The 11141-nt window shown below is 34.2% G+C and overlaps 2 protein-coding genes across 2 annotated transcripts in view; both read right to left on the reverse strand.

Moving 5' to 3' along the window:
• LOC114004645 (cilia- and flagella-associated protein 47-like) overlaps nucleotides 1–2493 on the reverse strand; it is a 26688-nt gene extending 24195 nt beyond the window's left edge. The window contains exon 1 of the mRNA XM_027765695.1: nucleotides 2469–2493. Coding sequence (XP_027621496.1) covers nucleotides 2469–2493 — 25 coding nt within the window. The remainder of the gene's footprint in view (nucleotides 1–2468) is intronic.
• A 45-nt stretch (nucleotides 2494–2538) lies between these two features.
• Nucleotides 2539–11141, reverse strand: part of LOC114004646 (cilia- and flagella-associated protein 47-like) — a 37732-nt gene continuing 29129 nt past the window's right edge. Inside the window, exons 4-5 of the mRNA XM_027765696.1 lie at nucleotides 7048–7197; nucleotides 2539–2561 (exon numbers count right to left, since the gene is read on the reverse strand). Of these exons, the coding sequence (XP_027621497.1) occupies nucleotides 2539–2561; nucleotides 7048–7197 (173 nt within the window). The remainder of the gene's footprint in view (nucleotides 2562–7047; nucleotides 7198–11141) is intronic.

The raw sequence follows: 11141 nt of genomic DNA on the forward strand, positions 1-11141 counted from the left end.
TGGTTGAAAGGGGTTCAAGAAAAAAGCATTTAACAGACACAAGAATGTAAGGTTCTTTGTGAAAAATTATGTAGATGGTATTATCCTTGATTTAATTATAACACACTCCCTGCATGCTTTGAAAAAGCATATTGCACACCATAAATTTGTACAACAGTTAAATGTAAATAAGAAATAATAAAATAAAATTAGAAAAAAGTTAAATAAATTAATGAATATTTAGAAAAATGCATTAGAAGCCAGTTCTCACAATCTTTACATGTTACAAACTCGGGTTTATGAAACAAGTAATACAAATAAAATTAATAATCTATGTAACCAGAAAAATCAAAATAACATCCTATGTGCTCTATATTACATACATTAAAAGCCTATAGACTTGCAATTTATAAAGAGATTTAAAGTTTGATTTATATTGTTTAATTAATATTGAAATAGCAACCCAAACTAGAGTAAGATTTTCTATTTCAGTATACTTTGATAAAATAGAGAAATCTTCATGTTTTAATCTTTGAGTATTAATAGGCAGTATGATTGATGATACTTTAACCAGTAGGCTACCAGAAGAAAGTAATTAGTAGCATTTTGTCCACCACACACGAAACATATCTTAAATATAGAACTAGCAAGTAGATGAGAGGTACAAACCTGTGTTAAATGTATTCCCTATTTACACCTAAGAAGCCCAAACTGCAAATCAAAAGTTTGTTGTGTATGGTTCATGAAAAAGAGGTCAGAGACTCTTGACTTGACCTGGTCCACAGCTGAGCTAATTTTTTGTAAGTTTATGTATCTATTTATTGAGAGAGAGAGAACCACCTCCAACAGAGTCTTTACACTACAATCCCCCCCTGTCCTGTGCCAAACAGGGTCAAAAGTATGCATGCACACTGATTGTATACAGGGAGACCTCAGGAAGCTAACTCAGGGATTTTCCATGTGGTCTTAGTACCAGTATGTGCTGTGTTACTGCCACAAGTGATCCTTTTTAATTTTAATTCAGAACTGATGACTACCTTTCACTAAGCAATTCTAGCAGATACCAAACCACTTTTTAAAATTAGTTGATTTTAATTTCTGTTTTTGAATGAACTCTGTAAAATAGCTTGAGTATCACTTAAGTCACATCTAATGATTACTCACCTACCAATATAAAGTAAAATGAAGTAGACTGACTCACACTTTCACAAGATCTATTTTTTTTCTTTATCCACACATAAAAATAAATCCCTGCCCTTTTAATTTGCTGGTATACATCCTGTTGACAAAATCAGAAATCTCTGATTTGTTTCTATCAATAACAGTTCTTCGATGTAGCAAAATCAATGTACGTATGTATAATGTTCTATTTGTTCTAAAAATCGAATAAGAAGTGCCCCATAGGAAGGTATAATCTACACAGAGACAATAGCACTTAAGAATCTGAGAATGTTTTATAGCAGATGAAATTTTCCTTTCAATTATATGACATAATAAAGATTATTAAAAGCAAATCCTGTAGGTAGTTGAGTCCTGAATCTATTTCTGCTTAAGTATAAAAGCCTTTATGGGAATAGTGGTGTCAGAATGAAACTAAGGAAAGAGAAGGTAATTTTAGTTTCAGGAGCACTGAACCCCCAGTAGGGATCTGTCACTACTGATGTAATAATTCTATTCATTAAAGGGTCCCTTGGTACAAAATACAGTCATGATTATAAGCTAAGGAACAAAGGGTGAGGCAAGCAGAAACCATGTGTGTATATTTTTCAAACTATACACATTCCGTTGTCTGAAACTCAGCTCTCAGCTATATTGATATGATCTTGTAAAGACAAAGAATCAGATTTGCTAAAATTACAATAAACTGCTATTTTTCATTATTTTAAAGTTGGTCTGTTAGAGTCTATATATTTTATTAGAAAAGTCATTACCAAGTAAGAAATAAGTCTTTAGCTGTGTTCCGAATTTAGAGAGATTCTATCATCTTTTTAGGCATACTGGATTAGTAAGAGTTAAGACAGTAACAAGTTAATCATCATCTGATTATTAGACTACATCAATCTTTTATGATAAACATAACTCCCAATTTAAAATAAATGTGTATATTTCTAAAAATATATATATTAGTAATTGCGTTTTCTCATAATTCATCTTATAACTCCTAAGTTATGAGTTAACAGTCCTTGGAACGTCTGTAATAAATTTAACACTGGAGAGAAATTCAGTAAATTTTTAGAAAACTCTTAGAAAGATGTTTGGGGGCATGATGTCAGCAAGATGGTGAGAAGGAGGTTCCAAACCTCATCCCTTTATAAAAACACCAATATGGCAACCATTCAAAGATGGAAATACCTTCATGAGAGCTCCAGAATCTAGCTCACACTGCTCAGTACTGAGAGAAATCTCGTTGGTCTAGAAGTTCTCAAATAGAGGAAAAGGAGTGCAAAGTGAGCATCTAATGTTGCCGTGGACCCTAGCACAATGCCTACCCCTGTGGATCCTGGTGCCATGCATGCCTATGGACCCAGGCCTATACAAAGACACATTATAATAAAATTGTCAAGAGCCAATGACAAAGAATTCTGAAGGTAATAACAAAAAAATCAACTCATCACATGTAAAGGACCTTCCCCAAAGGCTATCAGTGAATTAGTACAAATCTTGAAAAAGTGAAATGACAGATTCAAAGTGCTGAAAGAAAATTTAAAAATTTAAAAAGCTGCCAACAAAGAATACTATATCTGACAAAACTGTCCCATAAAAATGGAAAGATGAATATTTTGCCAGAAAAACACAAAACTGAGAGTTTGTTACCACTAGAACTACTTTACAAGCAGTATTAACAGGGAGTCCTTTAAACATTAAAGGTGCATAAATGCATTTCCTTCTAGTTGAAATGAAAAGATGCTCAATAGTAACATGAACGCCTATGAAAGTATAAATCTCACTGGTAAAGTAGGTATATAAACAAATAACACTAATGTAATACTGTAGCAAGAGTGTGGAAATAAATTTTAACCCTAGCATAAAAGTTAAAAGATGAAAGTATTTTAAATAAAAATGGGTTACTGAATACACAACAAAAAAGGAAGTAAACCTTTACATTAATATGTAAAATATGTTTGGGGGGTAGTAAATGTATTTTTGTATGCAAAAATTAAACTTTGAATAGCTAAAAATAGGCCATTTTCCATATGATAATATATAATAGTAGCCAAGCTTGTCTTCTCAAAACAGTTCTCATTGTCGATTATCTCTCATTCTGTTTTTCATGAACTGCTGATGGGGATCTACAGATTTAGCCTCACACTAAACTAAACTTTCTACCTATGGCAGTTTCAGACTCTACTCAAGATTTAGGTACCATATTTTGGGACTTTTTTTTAAGGTCAATTCCTGTGTCCTTCTGAAAAACAAACAAATCAAAAAAACTACTGAATTCCATTGAGAGGGTTACATGTCACTTCAAAAATATCATTTATTAGTCATTGAAGATGGGCCTTTTAGTATATCACTATTATGTAATACCCAAGGCTTTAAATAAAAATAATGGTGATATGTAACACTTACAGAACATTCATCGAGAACCAGGCATTCTTTCAGAATCCCTCATGTATTCACACATTTAATAATCAAAATTGGGACCAGCAGGCGGCATGGTGGTTAAGGCGCTGGACACTCCCACATGGCCAACCACGGTTTGAGTCCCGGACTTGGTGGCTTGCTTTCTCACTTTCCGTCTCTCTCGCTTTCTGTGTCTCTCTCTGTCTAAATTGAAATAAATGAATGCATAAATAAAATTAAATAATTCTTTAAAAAATAATCAAAATTATTCTATAAAATAAATACTATTATTACCTCCACATTACAGTTGAAGAAATAGTGAGGTAAAGTTATTTTCTCAAGGCCCCAGTTAGTAGAAGAATACAAACTATCTGATTTCAGACTTCACAACATAAGATAGTAGGCTTGGCATATAGTACAACTGCTGAAGAAGCATCATTAGCATCATTGTCTGAAATTGTGCAGGACATAACCCGTGCATAGAAATACGGTAGTGCTGAGGGTAGAGATCTAGGATCCTCAAAACATATAGATCCCAGTCAGAAAAAAAGAAAAAAGCATTACAACTGGAGAAGGAATAGACAGTGAGATAATACATTAAAGCTCATGAAAGGCCTTGGCTAATGAAAACAAGAGCAGAAAGTCCTTCAATTGGCCAACGGGTAAAATTCTACTGACAGGTAGAGTAAGCTGAGAACACAATTCTTAGCATTGTATTAAGCAGGCTGGATAAGGCGCACAGTCTTTTCAAGGGTCATCCTAACAGAGTGAGTATGACAGAAGCTTTGATGGAGTAAGTTGATCAGAGAAAACAAAATGAAGAGGAGCAGAGCAAAAGATCAAAGGCTGAAGATCAATGTGGTGTTACAGGATGATCAATGACTGGTTTCTCAGGAGCTATTTGCCTTTACAGAACAAACCTTATGTGAAAATTCACATACAACATGAAAACAAAACAGAGGAAGATGACTAGTCTAGGGTGAAATTAGACCACTGTGACACATATACACACAAAGACTGGTTACTTAAAGCACAATGCCCTCAAACTATGGACTGCCTGAGAAATAAAAAGAAACATGACTCTAGGGTACCAGCAAATGGCGTAATGATTATGTCACTAGACTCCCATGTAGTCGACCACTGTTTGAGTCCCAAACTGGGCAACTTGAAATTCACGCCGGGTGTGTGTGAGTGCATGCCGAAGATCCCGAGAGGAGAATGGAAAAGAGATTTCAGTGTGACCATTCCCCCCAGGGGTTGATTTCTTGATTTCTGTCTCTCCAGAGAGTGTATGTGCCCTATAGAAAAAAATCAGTCTAAAAAAAAATAAAAGCATGATTCTGATGTTCAGTTAAATGATTCTGATGTTCGGTTAAACAGTAAAACTACTCCTAGATAAGAAACCCCACAGAGAAAGTCACTGAAATAATCCCCCAGAGAATCACAAAGAACACATGGACCAAGATAAACTCAGAAATAATAAATACAACAATAGGGGAAATCTTTCCTACAGAGGATGATTTGTAGTCTTGTAAAAGGGAAAACATAAGACACAGTCTAAAAATCTAAGTATAACAATATTCCAGTAGGGCAATATCAATTGATTTAAATAGTACAGGTGCATAAATCCAACATGTCGAATAGACGTTTTTGAATCCTTTGACAAGATTGTCTGTGTTTTATTAATTTTGGAATATATGGTGCTGAGTATAATACCTGGCAGTGAAGATGCTGGTTAGACTGGTGTGGAATAATACAGATACAAAAGTGATTGATCTTGGTTAACTCAAAGGTATGTGTGAGGAGTTGGGGTGGAGAGATCAGATAAGTGCTTGCATTTTCATTTAATGAGGCTTGATAGTTTTCTTGGACTTGGGGGAAGTATATGATGAAGTTAAAGGAAGTCTAAATTTTCTTTATTTGTTCATCTGTTGCCATACATTTAGGTTGCTTGCATATTTTGGCTATTGTGAATGATATTGCAATAAACATAGGAATACAGACATCTCTTTGAGATCCTGATTTCAAATATTTTGGATAAATACCCAGAAGTGGAATTGCTGGATCATATGGTAGTTCTCTTTTTAAATTTTTTGATGAGCCTCCATACTGTTTTCTATAGCAGCTAAACTATTTTGCATTTCCACCAATAATATACAAGATTAGTATTCCACATCATTGCCAACACTTTTTTTGTTTGTATTTTTGTTTGTTTTCATAGTAGCCATGGATGAGAGGTGGTATTTCATTGTAGTTTTAATTTGTATTTCCTTGGTAATTAGTGATATTGAGCATTTTTTATATAGTTTATTAGTCATTTTTATGTAGTCTTTGGAAAAATTTCTATTCAACTTTTTAAATTTTATTGAACTAACTTTATTAGTTTTATTCTTACTATTCTAAGTTTCTTTCTTTCCTCATAATTAGAGAGAGAGAGAGAGAGAGAGAGAAGTACAGTCAACAGAATCTCAATCCACGACTGCCCTCCTCCCTCCCTCAAGCCTTTTCAGCTAGCCAGAATCGTGGGCATGCAGGCCAGTATGTATAGGTTTACCTGAAAACCAAACTTGTGATCTGCCATATGGATTCAACTTTACTTAAAAAGCATGTTACTGCTGTGCAAACAAGCTCGTCAGTTTTATTATTATTATTATTATTATTATTTATTTGAAGTCTTTGGGTTGATGAAGCTTTGTTGTAAAGAAGCTTTGGAGTTTGGTGTAGCCATACTTGTTTATTTTTGTTATTTGTTGTCTCTGATTTTATTGTTGTGTATATGAAATAATTTCCAGGGTCAATAGCATGAGAAAATCATGTGCCAGGGGCAGGTTCTTCAGGAAGTATAGTTTCACATTCTCCAGAGGTTCAGGAGCCTTTCAATCAGTTTCTTAGGTCTTACAAAGGGAATCTGTCTACAAATTATCATGGATGGGTGAGTTTGTGGGTACAAAAAGGAGCAGCACTCCTTACTTAGCAATGCTAAATATGTCACTGGGTGTTGCATTATTTATTTCAAGTGAAAAGAAACATATTTGGAAAATGAAATGAATTATGTTGATATTTTTAAAAATGAGATAGCAAATTTGAGGATAGAAAGGTGAAATGTATGGAATATTCACGCAATAAACTTTATAACACAAGATTTGTTTGAGTCATTTCTGTGATCTTAAAAATTTCTTTAAATCAGAGAGATAAAGAAATAAAGTTGAAAGAAAGTAGAAGTTACAGTTACTACCATTTTTTTTATCTTCACACTCTTGACAGAAGCACAATTTATGTCATATAAATCCAGTAATAATCATAACTGCTGTCACTTTTGGGCTAACTACTATGTGAAGACAACAAACACAATAACTGAACCCTCCTTAAGCACAACTTAAATGTTATATTGTAAATGAAAAGTAAGTGGGCATTGATCTTCATGTAACTCAACAATCAACAACCTTCAATTGAAGGAAACTGTTTTTATTATTATTTTAATATCCATGACTGTGGTTCTCTTACCTTCCACAACTTCATAAGCAATTGAGCTTCTTTTTGGAATCACAGAAAAGTCTTTCATCGCTGGTGAAGGACGGTCTCCAAAAAAGTTACCATTCAATTTGACTTCCACTTTCTCTTCTACACGCTTCCTGGCTTGACATGTTATGACAACTACAGGAGAGAAATATTTCCAGTTAATTTAACTCTCATGGTGCATGATCATTCTTGACATAGAAGAAAATGAACTACATCATAAAAGTTAAAACTTCTTTGATATACTTTGATTTGCATCTGGCCTTCAAATGTGCATACACACTTATGCAATATCTATACACATTGAGAATTTGGGAGCAAATATGAATATTAAAGATTATATACATTGACATTTTGGGAGCAAATATGAATATTAAAGATTATGTAAAACAGTACTGGCAAAGGTAAGCCTGTAAAGTGACACAAAATTATAAAAGATTTTATTAGCATGTAGAAATTTGATTCAAAAACTAACATAATTATATCAATAATTCAAGGTGAAATTATGGACATGTGAATTTCTGCCATTTTTAAATCGGAATGTTTATCGTGGTGATACAAAGTTCTATCTTTATAATAATACTATAGTAAGAACCTTTCAATAAATTCGTAAAGTAAGTTTTGTAACATTTATTTTGTTTGTTTATTTCCTTTACTGCCAGAGGGTGCATGTGTTCACCAGAGAGAAACAGACAGACAGGGAAAGGGAGAAAGAGCCCCCTCCCTTGGAATATCATTACACCACAATTCTTTCTCCTACATTTCTCTATTCTGTCATGATTTGGGGTACATGTGCACATGTGCCTGATGTTTTTTTCAAGCTGCTGGGGCCAGAATTTGAACTGCATGTCTGGCCATGTACTATCTGGTTCACTTAACCATCAAGCAACAGGCTAGACTGTAGTGTTTATTTTGTAATATTTTAAAAATATTTTCTATTAGTTTAATTGTGTATTTACATGAACCTGAAAGTCCATATTTACATTATTTCAGTGAAATATTTAAAAACTTCATTTTTGATTCACTTTTAAACTTATAAAATATACCTTTATAAAGAGCTAAAAGGAAAAGTGGAATGAACTATTTAAAATTAAGGTTAAATGTGATTACATTTTAATTTAACATAGCATTAAGTATTTTACAACTATTTATTATATATTACACATTTATATATTATATATTAAATTCCAGTATCTTCCTATATTGAATGCAGGTGAAGCTGTCAGTGATCTTGTGAAAAATCAAAATATTGCTTCCATTTATAATTACTAAGTATGCAAAGAAGGAGTATTAATGTAGTATTTCAGTAGTAACTCTATAATATTTTGAGGGCATTTGTACTGTATTTTACATACATACAAATATTATTTCTTCCATATTAACTGTTTTTCTTTTTTTTTTTTTCAAGTCAAATGCACATAGATTACAAGTTAAATGTAAGGGGAAAAAGGCAATAATAATGTACTAAAAGCTGTTGAAATGTATTATGATACTCTTTTGTGGCATCAATAATATATTCACATAAACTTCAAAATTAGATAATGTCCTTGGCTTTATGTATACAGACTGATGTTGAACACTCTGGACTTAGAATAAGTATGTTAAAGGTACAAAAAGGGTACAAAATTTCATAAAATTAAGAGTTAGGAGCTAGCAGATGGTGTGGTTGTTAAGCTGCTAGATTCCAAAATGACTAACTGCAGTTCCAGTCCCAGATCTGCCGGCTAAAAAATCAGAAATTGGTAACACTGGTTATTGCCAGGGCTTTGACTGGGACAGGAAGCTAAGGAAATAAGGTTGATTTCAAGAAAGCCAACAGAAGCTCCTGGTACCATAAACAGTTCTGCCTGGCCGGTAAGTAAAGAATGTCACTTCCTGACATGCCCTAAAACTTCCAAGTACAGGTACAAAAGGTCAGATAGTGAATTCCTGACTTGACTCAGGAGCTTTGGGGGGCATTTTTTTTTTCTAAAGATGTATTTATCTATTTATTTGTTTGTTATTGCTTTTTTTTAAAATTTTATCAGAGAGAGCCAGAGAGAGAGAGAGAAAGGGAAAGTGAGCAAGCAAGCCACCAGGTCCTGGACTCGAACCACAGTTAGCCATGTGGGAGTCCAGCACCTCAATCACCACGCCACCTGCAAGCCTCAACCTTGGGAGACTTTTTTTTTTTTTTATTAATTCACTTTACACCATCACAACACACAAATGAATTTTCCATCCAAAATACACTGTGCATTGTCTCAATCAAGTACATCCACATATATGTTCTCAGCAAATAATTTTCCAATTCTTACGTCCTGCATACCTTGCCCTTTGTCTTGCCATCCCTGATTCCCCATCCCCCACCCTCTGCTATGTCCCACCTTAGCTAGCACAGCTGACACAAACCTACACATGTATCCTAGTCTGACCCTAGGCATAAACCCCGGTGAGTAGAATGAACATACTATAAAGTAGTAACCTTGGGAGACTTTTTAAAGAGTCTAATCTGAAGTTCCTTATGAAAGCCAACTAAATCTTATTGGGCTTTGTGCAAATTACCAAATTGACACTAAACTTATTTTAAAAATAAATTAGTTTTATTATGCTTCTCTTTGGTAAAAGGGGGAATGGAGAGAGAAAAAAAACTTTCAGAAGAAAACTATAGCACACTTGTTACTAGATTTTAGCTCTGTCCATATTTGTTTTTTGAGTGTTTAGTATCTACCTACTGTTTGAACAGAATCCTAACCTTATTCCTGGCTTTAAGTATTAAGCAAATTTTTCTTAACATTTTAAAAATTTTGATTCATTAAAGCCATTTTTCTTGAAATTTTACATACTGACGATGATCAGTTTGATAGACTCCCTATATCACCACAATAGCCGGTGTATAGAAAATCACTGTAAATGCCAACTATAGACCAGAAAATTCTACCAGATCATCTCAGCCTGCTATTTTCACTTTATTTCATTGACAAAATTAGACCATAAAATAGCTTTGAATTATGTCTTGATTTAGTAGAGAGGAGTTTGCATGACGGTAGCATTTCATGAAGCACTTACAAATCTTAGGTAAAATAAAATTCATCTGGGTAAATAAAGTAATAAGCTACCTGGCTACTAGTAAAAATAGGCTAGCAACTTGGCCGTCATCTTTGTAGTATATGGTAATTAAATGTATTTTCAGATTCGGGAACGTAACAGTGGAAGCTGGTGCTAGCATAATGGTATTTATTGAAAAACTAAAGGCAAATTTCGGAATACTTTGAAATGAAAGTATGCCATTTCTAATCCTGACCTCTGAAATTATGTCCCCATTAAGCAAGAAGCAGCCAGATTGCCATCACCCATTTCCCCTCAGAACTGAGAGGTTTTTTCAAAGAATAGGAGGGACCGAAACTGAGCAGAGACCCCCTAAGAGAGATGGGTCCTCTGTTTCCCCTTCTGTTAAAGAAAAAGAATTTCCTAAACCAAAAATTAATAAAGGCTGAACTAAAATAAAGTGCATTTTCTAAGGTTCTTAGAATACAAAGTTCATTTACATTGTACAGGCCCAGAGTAAGGTGTAAGACTTCAGACTTTGATTATGATAATGAAACAACACTGGCCGTGAATAAGGGCCATTTGACCTCTAAACTCTCACTCAAAGGAAAGATAAGGTTTTCAGTTCAGTATCTAAGATGTTTCCTAGGACAGAAACTGCTGGCTGTGAGCTCAAAGACCCCAGGCTGAATAACTCCAGAAACCTGAACAGAAATTTGATTATCTAAAGCCTGACCAATCAGGAATATCCATGAGATGATCATGCCCTCTTGAACCAATCATTGAACTGATCATGTGCCTGGGAACCCTGCCCCTAATTTTGCCCTTAAAAACGCAAGTGGGAAACACCTCAGGGAGACTGGGTCTTTTCAGTATGAACTGCCAGCTCTCCTTAGTTAACACTTTGCAATAAAGCTGTACTTTACTTTAATCAAAAAAAATCAAACTAGGGTGTGTGTGTTTGTGTGTGTGTGCCCCCATGCCCAAAATCCTAAGAGAAGAATGGCGAAGAAGGGACTGTGGCACGGCGATCACCCCCTGTGTGGTGATTTCTC

The sequence above is a fragment of the Tupaia chinensis genome, unplaced genomic scaffold (assembly GCF_000334495.1).
Source record: "Tupaia chinensis unplaced genomic scaffold, TupChi_1.0 Scaffold139466_1, whole genome shotgun sequence".
Taxonomy (NCBI): domain Eukaryota; kingdom Metazoa; phylum Chordata; class Mammalia; order Scandentia; family Tupaiidae; genus Tupaia; species Tupaia belangeri.